At 38.8% G+C, this 21,867-nt stretch overlaps 2 protein-coding genes across 2 annotated transcripts; both read left to right on the forward strand.

The window, feature by feature from the left end:
- Nucleotides 1–427: 427 nt before the first annotated feature.
- On the forward strand, nucleotides 428–13,850 carry LOC146389935 (desmocollin 2-like protein). The gene is made up of 13 exons (XM_084920116.1): nucleotides 428–524; nucleotides 1,455–1,471; nucleotides 7,870–8,043; nucleotides 8,137–8,247; nucleotides 8,515–8,664; nucleotides 8,930–9,074; nucleotides 9,163–9,317; nucleotides 9,440–9,574; nucleotides 9,685–9,855; nucleotides 10,000–10,127; nucleotides 10,196–10,263; nucleotides 10,448–10,577; nucleotides 13,700–13,850. Exons 1-13 carry the CDS (start codon nucleotides 428–430, stop codon nucleotides 13,848–13,850), a joined length of 1,632 nt encoding a protein of 543 aa, XP_084776242.1.
- A 4,832-nt stretch (nucleotides 13,851–18,682) lies between these two features.
- LOC146389936 (low affinity immunoglobulin gamma Fc region receptor II-like) lies at nucleotides 18,683–21,478 on the forward strand. Its single transcript, XM_084920126.1, has 6 exons — nucleotides 18,683–18,713; nucleotides 20,207–20,242; nucleotides 20,458–20,721; nucleotides 20,801–21,046; nucleotides 21,115–21,306; nucleotides 21,405–21,478. The coding sequence occupies exons 1-6, from the start codon at nucleotides 18,683–18,685 to the stop codon at nucleotides 21,476–21,478; spliced, it is 843 nt and encodes a 280-aa protein (XP_084776252.1).
- The last annotated feature ends 389 nt before the right edge of the window (nucleotides 21,479–21,867 follow it).

Genomic DNA, 21,867 nt, shown 5'->3' on the forward strand with positions numbered 1-21,867 from the left:
AAGACATAAATGTTTAACTCCTCTAGCAAACTTTTATTGATGAGATTTTTACAGGTGTGTGTTGTGTTACTGCTGAGCTTGAAGGAGGTGGCCCAGTTTTACTACACATCAGGCTGTAACTACCGATTGTTTTCATTTGCCGACTGATTTTTCATTCATTCTTTGGTTTATAAAAATTCTAAATTACATCTACTCTAAATTACTTAAATGACTGAAAGGTAAGACAGTAATAAATGTTGCTCACCTTAATCGGCTGCTGTAGAAGTGAACACTTGTACTTTGGCCTTCAACCTCTTTGTTCTTTTGTACCGTGATGAAGGGTCTTTACTTGAAGACCAGCATCCATCTTTTAAGAACCGGGTGGATCTGCAGGACAGACAGATGAAGGATGGAGATGTGTCTTTGATTCTGAAGAATGTGACGGTTAATGACACTGGAACATACTAGTGTCGTGTCATCCACAGATTCCATCATTAAGAACACCTCTATCAGCATCATCAACCTGAGTGTTGTTGATCCTCCAGGTGAGTGAGTAGAGTTGAGTGTGTGTGTGATGAGAGGTGAAGCTGCTTCCTGGTTGTTGATGTTTGTTTCTAAAGATGTTGTTGATGAGACTTTGTAGAAAGCAGCTGGTCTGAGTGATGTGATCAGAGTGCAGTAGATAATGTCTGACAGCAGTTTGAAGAGGAAATGGATTCTGTTCTGTTCTTCACTCATCACCTACCTGACAGCTGACACCTCACACCTGTTTCTCACCTGCAGGTCAGACAGGAGGACACACAGAGGATGGAGGGAAGAGGATGGTCTCTCAGTTTTTGCTCTGTTTCTTGTTGCTGTTGTTGGTTTTATGATCTACAAAAAACATAAAACATAAACAACAACAGAGTCAGGATTCATACCAGCGTCCAGCTGAAATGCAGCCTATTTGAAATCTTAAATGGCTTTTTCCAGCTGGTCTGTGAGTGTCGTCCTGCTGTTTCATTTATCAATGTTATCACTGAACAGAAACAGCCATTGGGTTTTTAGGTATTAACATCCAATACTGAAATAATCTGCTCTGTGTTCCAACTTTGGAGGTGTAAAGATTTAAAATAATTAAATAGAAAAACATTGTCATAGCAAATATGATATATGACAAATTATGTCTAAATTAAGATGCAATTTATCTAAAATAAGAGAATGGCTTAAGACTTATGTATTATATTTGCTGAACTGACAGTTTTTGCCCAAGTAATGCATTTGAGTTTTGATTATTTTCATTACAAAGAGAATATCTGTGTTTACTGTAAACCTTGATAATAGATGATAACTTACAGTTTTTATATGAGTGTGGCTTGGGTATGGTCTCTGGCTGGCTGCAGAGGAGGCGTAGTGAGCTCCCAGGGCGGCGCAGAGGCGGCGTGAACACGTGTGCTGGGACAATTGATTGATTGTGACTCTTTTTATGTTCATAGTGACAGTCGAGGTGGTGGTGAGCAGTGTTGGTCAAGTTACTTGAAAAAAGTAATCAGTAACTAATTACTGATTACCTTCCCCCAAAAGTAATCCCGTTACTTTACTGATTACTTATTTTTAAAAGTAATTAGTTACTTAGTTACTTTTTAAAAACATGATTTACAACCTGAATAGGTGATAAAGCGATAAATCTTTCCACCCAATTCTACTTTTTCTGCATAATCCATCATACAAAATGTAATCAAATGGAAAAGTCTCTTTTTAAAACTTGTTTTATTAGTTTTAATCTTTTAACTTCATGCATCAAGCAAAAATTAAATTATATGCAACATTCTCTGACTGGAAGAAATTTGTTTAACATTTAAACCTATTTTCTGCACATTCCAGCACATAAAATGAAATATTCTTTTGTGTTTACACTCAGTCTTTCAAATAGATGTAAGTGAAACACAGCAGAAAATAAATAAAGTCAAAGACTAGCGTTCCTTTTGCTCTATTTTCACCTGTATAGCAGGTGGAGGTTTGCCCTGGTGCAGGTGTGCCGCAGCGGCCAGTGGAAGAATCCACGAGTTTGTCTGTGAATTTCCCATTACGTCGTAGCGCACTCGGTCCTTGCTTGGAAGTTTAGGGGTTTTTTTCACTGTAAAAAGAAGTTTTCTTTCCACGAACAATGGACGTTAATGTTTTTGTCACTTTTTACGGAATCAAACTCAAAGTAAGTCAGTACCTCCACGCTTTAAACGCTGCACGCTCATACTCTCATTGTCATGAGACATTTTCGCCAAACAATCATTGTTTTAGTAACGCAGTAACGCAGTGTGCTTACGGGAAAGTAACAGTAATCTAATTCCCTTTTTGCAATAGTAATCCCTTACTTTACTCGTTACTTGAAAAAAGTAATCGGATTACAGTAACGCGTTACTGCCCATCTCTGGTGGTGAGACAGCGTAGCGTGAGTGTCTGTGTCCCATGCGTTTGTGCTGAAACCATACTGAACATTGTTGGTTAAATAAAAGTGCCATCAACACACCCATGGACTTGTATAAGTGTGTCAGGGTCTGACTTCATAATGAGGTATAAAAATAGACAATCCCATCACTGAGTTTCTCATCCCTGGTTTATTGTTTTGTCTAAATTAACATTCATTTCTTGACTTAAAACATTTGCTAGTTTTTTTCTTCCTTGAAATTTGTGATTTATATATATTTTTTAATCCCCTTGTTGTTTGCAGTGGTGCTGGACAGAATGACTGAGGAGGTCAGGCAAGAGTCTTTGTGGACTATGATGTTTGCAGATGACACTGTGATCTGTAGTGACAGTTGGGAGCAGGTGGAAGAGAGCGTGAAGAGGTGGAGGTATGCTCTGGAGAGAAAAGGAGTGAATGTCAGTTGAAGTAAGACAGAATAAATGTGTGTGGGAAGATGAACGTGCAAGGTCATGAAGGAGGATGGGTTTAAATCCCTGGGGTCAAACATCCAAAGCAAATGGACAAAAGAGGTGAAGCCGAGAGTGCAGGCTGGGTGAAGTGGGTGGAAAGTCTGAGGGGTGATTTGTGATGTTACGATTTCCATTGACAGTGACCAGGATAGACAAGGATAGAAATTACATCAGTTACATCAGTGGGGCAGCTTTACAAGATCGAAGGCGAGGCTGAGATGGTTTGGACATGTGCAGAGGGGGGATAGTGGACATAGTGGACAATGGAAGTTGAAGATGGAGCTGCCAGAGAGGAGCAAAAGAGGAAGACCACAGAAAGGTTTAATCGGTGCCTGTATTGCCTTAAGAAAAATCACATGACCAAGGCAAATTCATTACAATTTCTAATGAATCAGGAGGAGAGGAGACGATCTTTGGTTTTGGCTTGTTTATCCTTTACTACACAATGAAACTGCAGAGAAAAACCCATACCAATCTGGTATCATCTGGGGTCCCAGTGGTCTAAAATGATTTGTTTTTTCTAATGTTGCTATCAAGTGACACGCCAACACTGTATCAACACGGTAACGGGAATGTGACACTCTATAAGGTGTCATCTACCCATAACTAGAAGTCAAGCATGCAGATGGTCAATGTGACAGTGCAGGATAACAGGTAGATGCTGAGATGTCAGATGATCTCTTGTGGTAACTCTTCAAGGGTGCAGCCAAAAGAGGAAGATTTTAATTTTGCCATCAAGTCTTTATTAACCTTGATGTACATGCAGCTCATGGCTGTCAGTATTCAAATCCACAACACCTTGTTCTTAAAAATCTGTTACTGGGCAAACAGTCAAACATGCACCATTATTCCACAGAATGTTGCATGAAATCAAGGAAAATATGAATTCAGCCAACATCAGTCTCCTGCTAAAATCATGGAAAGATGATGTTTTTCCCACCTTACTAATATTGATCTTAAAATAATCTGTAAAGCTCTCTCAGTAACAGCCAGACCCTTTTGAGGGTTTTCTTGTACGGGGAAACTCACTACAAAAGAGATGATGTCCATGTCTCCTACAAAATCCTTTTACAAAATCCTGCTACTTTCCCAGTTAGACTGTGAAGAATACACATTCAGGTTGGATCTCTGCCATTTTTCTGTTGTCAAATGTGCTGGAGCTGTGTGGAGTTTTGGAAAATGGAAGATTTTTTTCTTTTTTTAAAACTTGTTAGCTTAGCACTGATGATAATGTTGCCCTCTTTGAGGTCCTTGCAAACATGTTCCCTCTCCATCTGTCACTGCAGACACAACACAGGACTTTGGACATCGACCTTTCATCCACTTTCTCCGAGCCAGCTGGAAAACATAATCTTATTTAAATAATAATCTTATAAACTACAAATGTAAATTCACTTTACTTGATCTCATTTCATCATTGCTGACAAAAGGTGTGCTGAATGTCTCGAGTCATTTCCTGTCACCCACATGAATGTCCGTTTAAGAAACAAACCAGGTATTAGTAACAATGATTTGGGCATTAGAGAATTAATCCTCAAATGGTTTCACCAGAATACTGCTCTCCTACACGTGACATGTGGACTTATTTGTCACGCATGCAAAGGGTGGAGAAAGCTGGTTTGGGTGGATCCAGAAACTTTCTAATGTCAAGCATGTGTGTCACTGTCATAAACTGAGATGCTGAATTGACCCTTGCATACTGTTCATATTTCATGTCTTCACAGTCAGGATCAGCTTTGGCTGTTTATTCACTCATAAAAAGGGTTTATACCAAATTTTGAACTATAAACTATTTAAAATGTGTAGCTAGCTTATGTGACATTAATAAACACAAGATTAATCCCTAATTAAAGTTTCAGAAAGCAGGCTGCATGAATTTTTAAGTTTTATATTTTTTTTACATTATATTCATATTCATATTTCATTTTGGAGAAAAAGAAAACATAGGTTATCAGATTTAAATATAATTTATTAAAAGTGAAGATAGCAAGAGTATTCTTTGGGATGAAATGTTATGAAATGAAATAAAAACAGGAGATTTCATAGAATAATCCTTATAATTTGTATTAGTGCAACATTAATAAGCACTTAAAACACAAAGCCTGCTTAATGCAAACTAGTCTGTGCTTTCACAGCAGTGGTAGGAAACCTTGCAGGTGAGGGACTTGAACATGTGTTTTCCATAACCACTGAAATGGCTGCTTAGATAGCTTTTATACTCCCTTTATACGGGCATTTGAAGCTTATTTTGAACTTCATTTAAAACACTGATTCTCACAACAGCCTCTCTTAGCTCTCCAGCATTTACGTGGAATCGTAACAGATGTGTTCAAACCAGGGTCGTTTTTAGCCCATTTCAAAATGAATCAAAGCACCCCCAAAGATTTCTTACTTTTTTATACAATATTTGCTGTTTATGTGACACACTACTAAAAATATAAAAACCATACAGTACTTGGTTGAGATGTAATATTTTAACAACTAAAGTATAGATATGCCCCTCCCCCCTCCAAAAAACGGTTTGTTCCAGCTCGTCTCGCCCCTACTCCGGCCCTAGTGCCCTTTCTGCTAGAGCGATGTTGGATACCTGCAGTAAAATCAGCGACATTCAACCGTCCTGTTGCTCCCATTGAAATTTTTAGAGCCTATTTAAAATCAAAAACTTAAAATTGTCCGTAGCCTGCTGTTGTTACCACTGTCCTGTTTGAAATGGGATGAGAGAAGCTGCTTATTTTGTCATATGTGCATGTGCCGATATTAAAGCCAAGGTACTAACTAGCTAACTGACTGGATGCCCATTAACCTTATAAATCCTGTTGTGTGTGTGTGTGTTTGTGTGTGTGTACAGAGAGACAGCCAGGTTCATAATGGATATAAGGAAGTTTTTTTTATTTTTCAAAAAAAGAAGCCACATTCAGGTAAAAGTGTAAGAACAAATGATCCATCAATCAAAATAATGTTGGATCAGTGTTTCAATATTTACATCTTTTATTAGATGTGCATATAGTTCGGTTATTTGCCTTTTGGTTGAAAGTACACTGAGAAAGGACTTTTTTTCACTGATCTTAATGGTATTTTTTCATATTAATGTAATTTAATCTAATTGAATACAGTCTATTTGTGTATGATTGTCAGTCCAAAGAGGGAGAGAGGAAAGAGGGGAACGTGAGGAGAAAGTACAAGATCAGGAAGAACCAGGTAAGAAAACAGACAAGCACAACAGAAACTGTTAAACTGACAAAGAGGAAAAAATCTGATTTTACTCACACAATCTGGAAGTTGTGTCCTCCCTATATTAAAGCTGCTATACAGAATCTGCAAAACAAACTGGGTTGAAACATTTTTGACCCTCTTTAACAACAGCACCCCCAAAGCTCTGATCCTAGAATCGCTCCTGGTTCAAACTAATAGAGAATTGAAGTTTGTAGTCATGTTGTACATTTTATGAATTTAACTTAGAGCTTAAAAATGGCTTATGGGTCTTCCAGAGAAAGATAACCTCTAGGATTTTTTAGCAGTGCACAACTCAGCAAATGCAACAATAGAATCTAAAAACATCTGTTATGATTAATCTTACTGGGATACTGTGGAGGGAAAAGTAATCAGAAATAGTGAGACCAGCTAAATAACCCGAAATAACCGGTTTGTTACACACAGGCTTGTTTAGACTTTGAATTATGCAAACACTCTGAAGCCTGAGTATGACAACAGTTAACTTTCACTTTTTTATCGAGGGAATAACATCACATTCACATTTATGACCAGTTTATAGGGATAGTGAGCATTTAGCTGTGGCAAGCACAGCCTCTCCCACTAGAGCGTTCAGCTCCAGTTCTACTCTTGACAAAAAGAAACAGACACCAGTATTTCGTCTAATGCATTTACCTGCAGAATGCCATAGTGTCATAAGAATTTTGTTTTCACTTTATATGCATGGATTTGTACAAAAAAAGCTACATGCTTTAATAATGTGTATTTGTAGCTCTTATAGTCCTGCTAAAGCTGTTTAAGGGGAAATAGTAAAGCATTTGGTAGCGGTTTAATGTCTTGCAGTAAAAACAGTTTCCCCCTGCTGGTGGGAAAAAAATGTAAATATACACAACTTTGAGGGCGTTGGCTTTCTCAGCAACAACAGAGAGCACAGCCTAAAGCAGGGGTAGGGAACTCCAGGCCTCGAGAGCCGGTGTCCTGCAGGTTTTAGATATGTCCTTGATCAAACACAGCTGATTTAAATGGCTAAATTAGCTCCTAAACATGTCTTGAAGTTCTCCAGAGGCCTGCTAATGAACTAATCATTTGATTCAGGTGTGGTGACCCAGGGTGAGATCTAAAACCTGCAGGACACCGGCTCTCGAGGATTAACGTTCCCTACCCTGGCCTAAAGGGACTTCACTTCACACTTGGGTGTGTCATCAAAGGTGTGTCTGCTGACTCACCCAACAGCGACAGTTAGAGCCATCTGAGAAACACCTGCCTTTTTGCATTAATAGAGGAGTGAAGGATCAGACAGGAGACAAAGCTCTGGAGTAGACTAGACACATTTGTCATCTATTACTCTGTTAAACACTAACTGAACTCTCCACACTTGGATGCAGAACAAAATCCATCTTATTTTTTTCGTCTAAAGATGTGGAAATTTTTAATATTCACCATCTGCCTAACCCAGGTAACTGCTTCTGTGTTGGTTTTATAGCACTCCTGCATCACTAATATGTGTTTCATTTCTGTGACGTCTGTCATTCCTCATTGCCATAGCCAACATTTTAATGCCCAGAAGCATTAAAACATTTAAACGTGACAAGTCAGTTTGAAACTCACTTTCACCTCCAGATCCTGTCCTGTGTGGAGTCGTGCTTTCTCCAGAGATCTCTCTACGTAAATTCACCTGGAAGATTTCGACCTGGACACCGTGTAGCAAAAAGTGCCGCTCTGCTTACTTGTTTTTTTACATTTCTTTTCCTTGAGAAAGTATGGTAGCCTGACCGTCCTGTGTTTTATGGCTCTTTAACTTTCCTTTCTCGCTTTTCAGTTGAAACATATGTCTTAGTGGGAGAAAGAGGACGGACATTTTCTGTGTGTGCTCAGGACAAGAGTGGACGGGAAAGTAAGATGGAAGTTCACCTTGTCCGCAGTACAATGCCGAAAAGACACGTAAGGCAACTGAATATTGTGAGTCTTTTGTAGAGATCAGAAGGAACAGTGCATTTTTTTTCTAACATATCTGAACTTTTTGGAATGTCACAGCAACGAGGCCGAGGCTCCCTGAACCGCTCTAAAAGACGGCGTGATTGGAGACGTCCGACATTCAATATAGTGGAGAATTATAAAGGGAACTATCCAGAAGAGCTTACAACGGTGAATTGAATGTATAATTCATATCATTAATTATCACTATGCCATAAAAATGTTTATTGTCAATACATATTGTCCCCCCAACAGATCTGATAATCCGAGCTACAGCATGTCAGAAACTGCGTACACTTTTGATTTCATGACACTGCGAGCTGAAAGAGCCCACAGCAGACTGCTTCATGATAAACATGTTATGAATAACACAATCCTTTTTTTTTTTTTGGTTTTCTCTTCCTTAATATGTATGATCTTATTTGGTTTGCGATGTAGATAGTGATAGACGCTGCAGAATACCGTGATGTGTACTATACTATCGAAGGAGAAGGAGTCGATACGTATCCAACTGGAGTGTTCAGTATGGACACAGACACGGGGGATCTGTTCTTGCTCAAAGCAGTGGATCGTGAGGAGTGCAGCATATAATGTGAGTGTGAAGATGACGCTGATTTAGAAGATTTGTAAAGAGTTCCAATAATGTTCCACAGTCATCTTTAAGGAGTGATTTATTAATCATTCAAATAGTTACACAATATTTGATCCTCTACTGAGCATGTTTGTTTATGTATTTTTTCATTCAAACCTGGAACTGGCACAGTTCACATATGGAGTCTTGTTATGTTCCTGACTCTCCTTTCTATATTTGTGTGCATCAAACTAGTCAAATGTTTCTTTCTTCCCTCTATAGTTTGTAGTGCGTGCTTTTGACAAGCATACAAATGTGGAGCTAGAGGAGGAATTGCCCCTGAGAGTGATTGTAGATGATGTCAATGACAATGCTCCAGAGTTTGTAGGTCCTTTACAGTTTACAGTTCCTGAGCACTGTAGTGCAGGTGAGAAAGACAACATACAGTAATAGATGATTCTGTGGTATTTGTTTTTCAGTGCAGTTGCTCTAAATGATTATGGGTTACAATACAGGGACTGTGGTGGGAGTGGTGAGTGCAACTGACAGAGACCGAATTTACACCGACCATGTGAAGATTAAATATACACTCGTATCTGGATCAGACATGTTTACCATTCATCCAGAAACAGGTATCATCACAACAACAACCAACACCCTAGACAGAGAGGTGAGCACTGCCTCTGCATCAGTGATACCTGTGAACTTTAATTGAAAATAGCATTTAAATAGATGATGCAAGTGCTTTACAACATATTTTTATTATAATACTTTGTAACATTTCTTTTTAAGTTAAAAGACAACCATGTGGTGACTGTAAAAATCCAGGATATGAATGGTGCACCAAATGGTCTGTTTGCCACATCGACAGCAACAATTGCTCTGAGTGATATTAATGACAATCCACCAGCCTTCATGAAATCATCTGTAAGTGTTTGAAAAAAAAATTCTACTTATTTCACCAAAACATTGTTTTTTTTTTACCAACATAATTAAACAACAACTTAAGAACACCCCCATGCTTTTTTTTCTTGTAGTATAATGTCACTGAAAGTGAAAAACTACTTCGAATTCCTGTTCAAGATAAAGATTTGATAAACACATCGAACTGGATGTCAAAGTTTGTCACTACAAAAGTAAATGAAAATGGAAATTTCAGGATAGTTACTGACCCCCAAACAAACGAAGGGCTTTTGTACATCTCAAAGGTGAGACTGGCTTATTATTAAATTCATTATTATCATTTAGTTACGTTGGTGGAAACATTTTGCATGGATCACACCTCATGCAAAGTCGGCCTATATAAAACTGATTTATATTCATAAACTTTTAAATGTTTTTCTTTTTTCCAGCCATTAGACTATGAGAAGACCAACGATGTCCAGCTTCAGATCACTGCACAAAATGTAGCATCACTGAATGGCAGCAGTGCCACGTGGCAGTCCATCCCTGTGAATGTCAATGTCAAAAGAGGGGATGGGTAAGATGGGGTGTGTCAAATGTTTGCCTGGACACTTGGAAAAATGACTGATACACCTTTTCCTGCAGGTCTGTGTCCTTCGGACTACTGGGAATAATGACTATGCTGTGTCCTGTGGTCCTCCTCCTACTGCTTTGTGAGTCTCCCACTGTGATTAAGTTGTAAGGGTTAGATGGGGGTTCTCTTGTAGTCTCTACAAGAGAACATATTAAGATGCATATTAAGATGTGAACAATGCTGCATACAATAGTGTAAGGTATACCACACATAAAAGCACTATGTGAGCTCTGATTTTGAATATGTCTGCTTTTTTGTTGCAGTCCTGGTCCTTGTATTTTTCTGTCTAAAAAAGAGAGAGAAATTGCAGCTTTATGACTTCGGAGACACTGGAGGAATCCCACTCAAATCTAACACAGAGGCTCCAGAGGACAGCATGGTAAGGATAGTAATGTGCAACCAATGTCTCCGTTTCCAGTTTTTCACAAGAAAACCATATTTACTTCTTGTCCCAGGTCTTTCTTTATAACTGAGAATCAAATGGCCACTATCTACATCATGCAATGTTGTTTTATTATTACAAACATATTATTTATTTGTTTTTGATACATCCAACCATAATGTCTTGTTGCAGAAGTTTACATAAAAATTCAAAAATAGGATAGCAGAAGTTTCTTTTTCTGCAGTTAAATAAATGTAAACTTAATGAGTAACAAGTTTGTAAAAGATATTATTTCTCTAACTTGTTGGTGATCTGTTTGCTCAATGTGTAATATATGACCATCAGTCATGTCCTCAGCAGCTTTGAAAGTCTTGTATGCTTCCTCCTATTATCCAGGCTTGGGAGTAATAACAGGTGATAATAACAAACTACCTCTGTCTTCCAAATGGGAACAGAAGAGGATGGGCAGCATTCAGGGGACGTGGCTCTGTAGCTGACTCTATCAGATGCAGTGACAACAAAAACAATAACATTGACTTTCTGAACATCCTCGGACCAAAGTTCAAAACTTTTGCAAAGGTCTGCAGAAAGACGTGAAAACAGAAAACAGACCCTCCAGATTAATATTGTTTACTTTAAACTGTAAAAGATGCAGATTGGTTCTGAATGCTTGGCTTGTTACTGGGGTAACAATGTAAAAAAAGAACAATCAAATGGTGCAGGTGTGTATCTGCTATTGCTCCTTGTTGCTTTATTTTGTTGTTGTTAATGTTGTTGTGTTTTTTGGGGTTTTTTAAGTAAAAGTGGTTTGCACTAAAAACTATGTAGATGCAATCTTTTGGAGCTTCGTACCTCTGTAATCAATGTTTAAAAAATTATATCTTTATTTTTGGAGGGTTAATTTTAATTAAAACAAATGCGTAATGAAACAAAATAACAATTACCTAATATTTCAAAATATGTAATGTAAAATTACACCTTCATAATAATCTATTTTAAGCAGTGTTGATTTACTTCTGCAGAATTTCCTAATGGCACAGAAATTGTGTGTAACCATGTTTTACTTCAACTCACTGACTGTGAGACGCGTGCAGTTTGAGCTCACTGTAAGTCAGGTTGTTGAAACATTTCCAACAGTAGTCGTGTTACAATCTGCACGAGGGTGGAACTGGAGCACTAACGTGTTACTGCCTGAAACTAAATACAACTGGCTGCACAGGAAAAACCCAGTCAAAAGACAGTGTATACCTTATATGTATTTTGCATTGTTAAGTTGTTATTTGACATTATCATTAAGGAGTTGTGTTTAATTTTTCCTACTGTTGCAATGGTTTTTTAACATTTAAAGGAACGTGGTTATAAAACAGCATAATCAGCAAACATACAATAAGCAGACATGCACCCATACAACTTGTACGTACAGTCTTTACTGTTTATTTGTTTTTGTCCAATATCTGTTAATTTGTAATTAAAAAAACAACATTTTTTCTGGTTATACTGTATATAAAGGTCAGATCCAAAATGGTTGTTTATTGTGTTCAGGTTTTGTGTGCACTCTAGTGTTTCACAGGGTGGAGCCCACATACACATAATACACTATGTGCAGTGTTCCAACATCTCAACCCCTTGGCTTATACTTACTTCAGTCCTCTGCAGATCTAATTGGTGCACTGGTGTTATTACTGACAAACAGCCCTGACCCACTGAGGTATAGACTCCACTGGACTTCTGAAGGTGTGCTGAGATCTGAGGAATTTAAAGGCCAAGTCAACACCTCAAATTTGTTATCCTCCTCCTCACACAAACTGCGATGCACCGTGCATTCTGACACCTTTCTTTCAGAACCAGCATCTTTTTGGCAGTTTGACACACAATCGCTTTTCTGTTCGATAGAACCACACAGACCAACTTTAACTCACTGCGTGCATTAGTCGCTGTTTCACCACTGTTCCTTCCTTGGACCACTGTTGATGCCGACTACTGCAGATGGGAACACCCCACAAGACACCCACATGACTCAGTCATCTAGCTATGACAGTTTGTCCCTAGATCTACACCGTGTTCCAAATTATTATGCAAATTGTATTTTTCTCTGATTTCCCTAAATATTTGTTGCAAATTACAGTCAGCATAATTGTCGAGTCATTGAGTATTAGAGTATAATTCAAATGTTACTGAACAAACCTCCCAATGAAAACAGTATGTTTAAAAAAATAAAAATAAAAAAACTTAAAATCCACTGTTCCAAATTTTTACTCACAACAAAGAAACATTTCATTCTTGCATCAATGGAACTTGGATGTTTTTGGACAGTTTCTGCTTAAATGTGTTTGCAGGATGTCAGAATAGCCTCCCAGAGCTGCTGTTTGGATGTGAACTGCCTCCCACATAGATCTTTTGCTTGAGGTTGCTCCAAAGGTTCTTAATAGGATTGAAGTAAGAGGAGGATGGGGGTCATACCATGAGTTTCTCACCTTTAATAACAATAGCCGCCAGTGATGCAGAGGTATTGTCACGGTCCTGGGTCAGTGACCCAGTGTTTTGAGTTTCTTGTGCCTCTGAGTTTTCTGTATTATGTTCTTAGTTCTCTTTGTAGTCCCAGCTTGTTCTTTAGTGTAGTGTCTTAGTTTGGTGTTCTTGTATTCTGTTTAGTTCTCTGAGTATTTAGTAGCTGCCCTCTGTGTTTCTTAGTTGCTCTGTCTCCCCTAGTCTAGTTTGCATCGGTGCTAATTCCTGTTTTACTTTGAAGGTCTGTGTCTCATGTGAGTGTATCCTACTTTGCTCCCTTGTCTCGTCAGTTCTGATTTCTCCCAGCTGTGCTCTCCTTCTGTGTCTCATTCCCCTCGTTACTTCCCATTGTATTTAAACCCTGTGTTTCTCTGAGTCAGTGTCGTGTCGTCCCTCATGCTGTGTGGATCTCCCTGTGGCTCACTGTGAGTTTTAGTTTGTTGTTTCCCAGTTTAGTTTAGATTAGTTTGTATGTTTTTCCTGCCAGCCAATAAAGCTGTGACTTTGAGTTAACACCTTGAGTCTGAGCGCCTGCATTTTGGGTCCACATCTCCTGCCTGCCACACAGCGGTTCATGGCAGGTATTCCTTGCAACATGAGATGGTGCATTGTGATTTTGTTGCAGAAAGTATGGTTCCCATGATTCCAGACTAAAACATGACTCCACCACCTCCTTGCTGACGTCACAGCCTTGTTGGGACATGGTGGCCGTCCAGCAACCATCCACCACTTCATCTATCTGGATAATCCAGGGTTGCACGGCACTCATCAGTTAACAAGACTGTTTGAAAATTAGTCTTCATGTAGTTCTGGGCCCACTGCAGCCATTCTGCTTGTGAGCATTGGTTAGAGGTGGCCGAATAGAAGTTTTATGCATAACTGCAAGTCTCTGGAGGATCCTACACCTTGATGTTCGCAGGGCTCCAGAGGCACAGCAGCTTCAAATATCTAACCATAGTGAACCAATTATCACAGGTGTCCGAGATTGATTTTAGTGATCTAAAGAGCCCTGAGACTCAATGCCATCCATGACTTTAATTGAAAAACAACATATTTAATCTTTATGGCACTTAAATACAATTTGCATATTAATTTGGAATGCAGTGTAATTATTGCACTTACTCAGGTTTTAACATTGACAGGGTGAGGCAAACATACACATTAAGACCTGGAGAGTGCGGAGGAAATTTGAGTACAGTGTCTTGAACTCACGTTCATGTCACAATGAAGGTCACGGCAGAAATCATCATCAGAGACTCATTAGACCAGGACATGTGTTTCCCATCTTCTGTTCTTAGCTTACAGGAGTAAAACTCGTGTGGTCTTCTGGTTATTTGAGTCCCTTTTGCATTCTGGCAATTCTCCTCTGTCGTCTAGCATTTTCACGCTAACTGGATATTTTCTTCTTTCCGGACCATTCATTTTAGACGATAATGGGTGGGGAAAAAAGTGAAGACATTATACATTATTTACATGTAAGATGAAAAGTTAGGAACTTTGCAGCTTGTCTGTCTAAATTAGTACAAGTACAATGAGGCTCATGAAAGAGGTGCCGATTAAAGAATTTTTTCAGGTCCTAGTAACCAATAAAAATAAAGTTCTGAATCTCTCCGTACTCATATAATAGCAGCCATTTGTTAGACTTGGTCAGACCTTTGACATCGACTTAACCAAAGCATGTATCTAACAGAGTTTGTAGTTTTTACAGGCATAAACAGAAAGACGTTGCAGAAGAGAAATGAAAGAAGAAATGACCTGCTGACATTAAGTAGATAAACCTGTTAATAATCTCCGAAATTCCACTTTTCTAGATTTTGCTGCAATTTCACAACATGAATCATGGATGAGCTACAGAAGTGCATCAAACAGAAGTGTCAACGCCAACTCATTTCTTTGTTTGTGTGGACAGAGAGTCGTGATGAGGATCAGAGGAAGTGTAGCTGAGATATAATGACCTGAATCAGTTGTAATGAACTTCCTCAAAACTATATTTTATTTATTTATTTATGTATTCATTATTTTCTGTTGAATTTTTTGTAACGCAAATGCCCTGGGGCGCACTGACAGAGGCGAGGCTGCCGGACACTGGCGCCACCGGGCCCTCTGACCTTGTAAACCTTCCGATTACATGACAAACTGCCAACTCTTGAGCCATGATCGCCCCACCCATGTTTCATTGGGCTAAACAGGAAGAGAGGCCTACACTTGTGTGTGTCCACTGATTTGGAGTATATTGTGATTTTTATCCTCTACGGTTGCAAATTATACTTTCAGACATTTTGGAAACATTTATTTTTTCATGAATATGTGTTTTGTAACTGATTTATCTTACTGGGTATTTAAATATTGCCAGTTTTGCAAACAACCGACACAATACTTTATCAGTGCAATGATTTCTTTTAGGCTGACAACATTATAAGCTTCAAAACAAATCTAAAGAGTCGGAATCATTGGACTATAAAGATAAAAAAAAAACCATTCAGTTAGTTTATTTCCTATTACAGGATTTTACAAACATGCAAGTGTAGTGAAAGTTAAAACATCAGAGTCTGGCAACAGCTTGCTGCTTTTACACTGTGACTGTCACAACTGAATCCATGACCCAGACAAGTTCTGGTAGGTGAAGCCTCACACCTGCATTCTTTTTAATGACACTTATTAATGGCAGTAAAACATTCACCAAGGTTGTTTGGCTTAAACACTTGATGAAAATGTAATGTAGAAAATAGAGCTGTGTTGTGATTATGCTGTTAATATGTGATGCTCTCTTTATCATTGCAATAACAGTGGCTGCTGAACATCATTCTTTGGGATGAGGACACTGGGATTAATTCTTCATTTTCTGTTATGTGGGCATCACAACAAAGAGCAAACCCATATGGAAAAGAAATAGAAAAAACTTATAAAAGACTTGCATAAAATGTGGCCTACTTCATATAGTCAATTATATAAGGCTTGCTGTTTATATAAGGCTACTCATGAAAGTGACCACTTTCTCATTACTTTCAAATATTGTTTTAGTAAGTATCCAAAACATACAAGTTTCATTTATATAATTTTTCAAGGGATCTTATATCTGTTTTCACTCTTGTATGCTTTTCATACAAGTTTCACACAAGACAGATACAAACTTTATAAGATTTATACATATCTTTTCCATATGGGAAACCAGGAGGTACCAGTCCAGTTCCTGCTGTGAACACACATTTGTCCAATTCTTCAGACTCAAACACACACATATGTGTGTTTGAGCTCAGTCTGAGCCAAGACTACCCCAGACTCAAACACACACATATGTGTGCTTGAGTCTGGGGTGGTTTTGGCTCAGGTGGTAGAGCAGATCAGCTACTGATTGGAAGGTTGGTGGTTTGATCCTTGGCTTCACCGGTCTGCATGCCCCATATCCTTGGGCAAGATACGAACCCCAAGTTGCCCTCCGATGAGTTCATCGGAGTGTGAGTGGGGTGAATGAGGCATGTTGTATACAGTGTTTTGAGTACTCTGGGAGAGTAGAAAAGTGCTATATAAGAATCAGTCCATCTACCATTCACTATGTCCTGACAAACCTAATAGATGAATGTTGGTTGTCAGGAAATATTGTTGTCCATGGTCTCAGCCCCACTTTACAACTGTGATATTGTTAACTGGAGCTGCTTATGCTGGAGGGTGGGGCCTGGGTGCAGTACAAGCATTAAAAAATAAAAAAGAATTAAATAAAAAACGAAGCTATCTTTCCAGCAGCTGGTGTGTACTGACCTCAGGACACTTACATTTCATTGCATGGTTCTCTTTGTTGTGTAGTGGGAGCTCAGTTGGATGTGTAGCAGTTCTCTGGGGCCCGGGGTCCCATTGTAGTCTCGCACTGGGGCCATCAACATCTGCCAGGTGTAACTTTTTAGATTGATGTATAACAGTGGACAAATTCCAGCAATAAAGCTGCCACTACTAACCATGTGGATATTTAAAATTAAATAACTTATTGTTGTTAAATAGTAATGACATATAATATCCAAAAAGTTGGGTAATTGCTCCTTTTGCTGAGTTCAATATAGACTGTCTTCTTTCAGTCCTATTTGTTTTTGTTTGTTTGTTTTTTTTACTTACTTTGACAGCTGGCAGATAAGAGTCTTCACTCCACATTGGCCACTTTTGGTAGCTAAAACAAAGGAAGCGGCACATAAGGACGCTGTCAACAACTTTATTTAGCTGCGTATATACGAATGTAAATCGCATTATTGGCTGGAGCAGCCAGCCAGTCACCGGTCACTTACTGACTCATACTGCATAACAGCACAGAAAGAATTGTTACGTATTTATTTTAATTTCAATGCAGGTTAGATTTTTTTGGTGCGCAGCGCAGATTTTCTGTTCGCAGAGACCAGCACTGCACAATTGCGCACACTTAGAGGTTAGAGGGGACATTGTTGCAGTTATGCTCATAGTGTCTTTTACAATACACATGGACTCTGACTTAAAAATTAGTGCCTAAAATAAAAACAGGGACTCTGGTCATCATTTCATTGATCATTTTGTGTATTATGATTATGTTCTGGAACTTAAATGTGCATGTTTTTCACAGCACATGGTGAGTGTTTTAATATGTTCTGTAATCCATTCTTTCACTGTTTAAGTTTACACTGAACACACAGAAATGGAAATATTAAAAAATGGAAAATAATATGATGCCTTTGATCCATTTAATGTTTTCCCTGGCACAATGGAAGTGGTCTTGAAGCATGCTGGTAATACTGCCTGGGCAAGCAAGAGGTTAAAGATGTCTGTATAGACCCCTGCAAGCTGCTCAGTAAGTGCTCGAAGCACACATTCAGGAATGTTGTCAGGGCCAGCACCTTTGCGAGTGTTGATTCTGCTCAGTGCATTATGGACATCTGTGATGGTAAGAGTGAGTCTGTGACTTCATGGTGGCTCACAGTTTTTTGGGGTTAGTGTTTTCAGGAAGTCAGTGGTGGTCAACCTGCCTGAAGCCTTTCAGCCATGACAGCACATCAGTGGTTAAAGCAGAGAGATGCAATCAGTCAAACAGCATTCGTACCACCTCCAGCTCACTTCCTCTCAGCTGAACTGTGGTCAGCTACAGGAAGATGCAAGTTGTTTCCACGAATCAACAACACGATCAACACAACCAACGTTTAAGATAAAAATTAAATAAATCATTGATGATCATTATTGAGATAAGAATAGTTTGCCCTGTAATGACAAAGACATAATCCTGTCAGTAAAGGCACCATGCCGGCGATCTATAAATATCTTTTTTTTTGTTATTTACATGTTTTTGGTGGGGATTTGTGAGTGTGTGGTTTCCTGACTGACTTCAGCCACTCACAATGGTTTTTTTTTAAGTCAGTGAAGGGATCTGTTCCCCTTTATGTCAACTAAATTTGTTGGGGCCCATGTCTACAGTCACTTAACAGTCAGTTTGACCATTTTAAAGCTTTTTTTCTCTTGTATTTGTTGCAGTCAGACAAAGAAACTTTGCTTCCACTAAAAACCGCAACACTTACATCCTTCCACAGAGCAGAGGATTAGGGTTTGACTTTAACTGACTGTGAACTGGTTAAAGTGTTGACCTGATATCACAGAGAGTAGGATGAAGAACGCATCTCTGCTGTGGCTGCTCAGTAAGTACACTGAAATTATTATATATGGAAATCTGTTATTTCTTCAGGAACATGCATTCAGGTTGGATTAGAATAGGAGAGCAGTAGATGAGTTTTTATTTTTATCAAGGACACCAAAAAGAAGGAAGAGGGTCAACAGGAAATCAGAATATTTCATAATAAATTAATACAGTGCAGAAAATTGACATGGATACACTGATTTACAGTTTTGTGTACATCCCTCATACAGATGGATGACATTTAGTGTAGTTTAATATGGTTTGTGTTCAACAGCAATTTTAAAAAATTCTAAAAGAAGCTACTTTCATAAATATCAGAAGGTATTAATACAAAGATTTCACTATCAAAAAGTAAAATTCCTCTGTTTAAATTTATCAGCTTTTGTGTATTTGTATCTTGGTTCTGTATTTTGCACTGTTGACATTTAGCTTGTTATTATTTCTTATAGTTCATTGGTCTTTATTTGAGTTTACCTGATACTAGTTCCTTTTGCTGTTATTTCAGTTCTTCTGTCCTGATGCTCGTTTATTCTGTGTGTCGTGGGTTTGTGGCTTCCTTTTTGGTTTTAAGATAGATGTTATGTTTGTGATCCATCGTCTTTGTTCATGATGTTAGTTTTGCTTTTCTGGTGCTTCTGAATTTCTTGTTATGCTTTTAGTTCCTTGACATTTTATGATGAGCCTTTTGTGTTCTTATTCTGTTCATTCAGTCTTGCCTCCATGTTTGTCTTCTCTCTCTATGTTAAATTCACATATGTGAGCTTATCATCTGTTACTTGCTGTTGTATTTTATTTTATTTTGGTTGACTTTTGTCTCTTAAGTATCTAGTTAATTCACCCTGTTCTTGTTATTCCTGATTTATTCCCACCTTTATACTCTCCCCTTGTCTGTCATCGTGCCTGCAATGCAGTGTGCTCCTGTTTTTTGTGTCTTTCCCTAGATTCCTAGTTTTGTACTCCTGGCTCCAGCACTGCCTTGTTTTGTTTTTTGTATTTTGAACAATTTCAGCATTAAAGCTGTTTTGAGTTTGTTTCCCTTGTTGTGAGTCCAGCATATGTGTCCAACCAACTGTTTTAATGAAAAATCGACTTAATATATATTGCTCGGTAAGTTTATCTATAATAATATAACAACATATGGTACTTAAATCTTTAAAATATCTGATGTGCAGTACAATGTTTTAATCCAAGATACAGCTGAGCTGAAGTTGAAAGGTGCAAAACAAAGAAATGCTTAAACATAGTATAAAGTATGTAGAATTTCCATTAACTACTCGAGTAAATGTACTACTTTACACCGTGTCCCTGCTGATATTAGCAGATTATCAGCACTATAGTCCAGCACACATGCCTCTGTGTAGGACACGAAAGAGAAAACTGTTTCATCCTTTCTCCACTCGTCAGTGCACAGCTCAGGAAAAAAAACATGACGTCTGTGTTCTCCACAGTCTGGTGGATTTGTTTCAAATCAAACTAAGTGTCATTTCTCTTTAGTTCTGATCTCACTGCTGAGCTGCACAACAAACCAAGGTCAGTAACTTTCTTCTGTCACAGTTTAAAGCTGACATGAACTAAACCTCTCAAAGTGCCAGGTCTGTTTTTGAGCTTTGTTGTAGCATGACATGACAATCATGCAGAAACTGATCACTTCAGCCTGCTAAATATTTAAACCTCATAGGTATAAGGAAAGTACAGTCACATCATTTATTTTATGTAATAGAAATTACTAAATATTCTCTTCACAGCTCGTCTGACTGTGAGTCCCAGCAGTTCTCAGTTCTTTATAAGAGACTTTGTGTCTCTGAGCTGTGAGGAGGACGACAGCTCTGCTGGATGGACTCTGAGGAGAAACACAAGCAGACAACAGAGGACTCAGTGTGGAGTCGCGTGGGGAGAAGCAGCTGGTTCTTCCTGTAACATCAGTTACATTTACACATCACACAGTGGAGTTTACTGGTGTGAGTCCAGAGAGGGTCCCATCAGTAACATGGTTAACCTGACAGTCACTGGTAAGCTGAGTGTGTGGAGTTAGTGTTGATGAAGCTGTGTGTAAATGGATGAAATGCTGTAGTTTGTCTCTGTGTTGAGGTGGATCAGTGATCCTGCAGAGTCCTGTCCTCCCTGTGATGGAGGGAGATGACGTCACTCTGCTCTGTAAAACAAAGACCACTCCCTCCAACCTCCCAGCTGCTTTCTATAAAGATGGCTCCCTCATCAGGAAGCAGCCTACAGGTCACATGACCATCCAGCATGTTTCCAGGTCTGATGAAGGCCTCTACAAGTGTGACATCAGCGGTCATGGAGAGTCTCCATCCAGCTGGATCACTGTCACAGGTGAGGATTTTCACTCTGATTTCACCTCTTATTTTGTCCATATATTCACTGACCAGAACTCTCTGCAGGGAGACCTACAACCACAACCTTGCCCACCACCTCTACAAATATGTACCCTACCTCTGCTTTGCCCCCTTCCTCCACCACCCTCCCTCTAGTGATCAGGCTGGTCTGTCACCTGGTGGTGTTCTGTCCATACTTCATCTCCACTCTCCTCTTGGTGTCTTTATATCAACACAGAGCCAAAGGTAAGACTCTGAGTATCCTTGATTATTTATCAAACTCCATTGCTTTCGCCTCAAAAATATCTGATGACCTCATGTTACAGGAAATGACCTCACCGTCATCTTGGCAACAGCAGCCAATGCTGAGCAGAGAATGTCTGAGGACTATGATGATATTGCGGCGGTGACCTCTGAGCATCAGTTCTGAGCTTATGCTCCATCAAATTGTGGTTATTAGATCAATGTGACTGAATTTTATGTGACATCACAATGCGAGTCTTTGTTTGTCTGAACTTTATGAATAAATTTTGATTGTTCTGTCAGCTTTTTTTTACATGCCAGTATGACAGAGAGAGCTTGTTGACATCTAATGTTGCTGTGTCACATTTTTATATTATAGGTTTTATGTTAGCACCAGGCAGGCTTGATCAACAACAACACAAGCACATGTCAGCAGTTAACATGACGCCCGTATCTTTATACTGTGGTAGTAAATGCACACAACCTGTGTTGTTTTCCACAGACTCATGTACATCACAGCCTGCAGACTCTCGTTTGACACGTCTCTGTGTAACTGAAACTTTGACTGTCTCTATT

The sequence above is a fragment of the Perissodus microlepis genome, chromosome 3 (genome assembly GCF_051167445.1).
Source record: "Perissodus microlepis isolate ML-2025 ecotype Zambia chromosome 3, ASM5116744v1, whole genome shotgun sequence".
Taxonomy (NCBI): Eukaryota; Metazoa; Chordata; class Actinopteri; order Cichliformes; family Cichlidae; genus Perissodus; species Perissodus microlepis.

What these genes read in the sequence shown, in the direction of transcription:
- LOC146389935 (XM_084920116.1), top strand. Translation starts at nt 428, where the DNA reads ATGACACTGGAACATACTAGTGTCGTGTCATCCACAGATTCCATCATT. An exon ending in ATCGTGAGGAGTGCAGCATA is followed by an intron (nt 8,665 to 8,929) that starts TAATGTGAGTGT and finishes TTCCCTCTATAG; the next exon opens with TTTGTAGTGCGTGCTTTTGA. An exon ending in AATGTCAAAAGAGGGGATGG is followed by an intron (nt 10,128 to 10,195) that starts GTAAGATGGGGT and finishes CTTTTCCTGCAG; the next exon opens with GTCTGTGTCCTTCGGACTAC.
- LOC146389936 (XM_084920126.1), top strand. Translation starts at nt 18,683, where the DNA reads ATGAAGAACGCATCTCTGCTGTGGCTGCTCA. An exon ending in CAGCTGGATCACTGTCACAG is followed by an intron (nt 21,047 to 21,114) that starts GTGAGGATTTTC and finishes AACTCTCTGCAG; the next exon opens with GGAGACCTACAACCACAACC. An exon ending in AGCCAAAGGTAAGACTCTGA is followed by an intron (nt 21,307 to 21,404) that starts GTATCCTTGATT and finishes TCTTGGCAACAG; the next exon opens with CAGCCAATGCTGAGCAGAGA.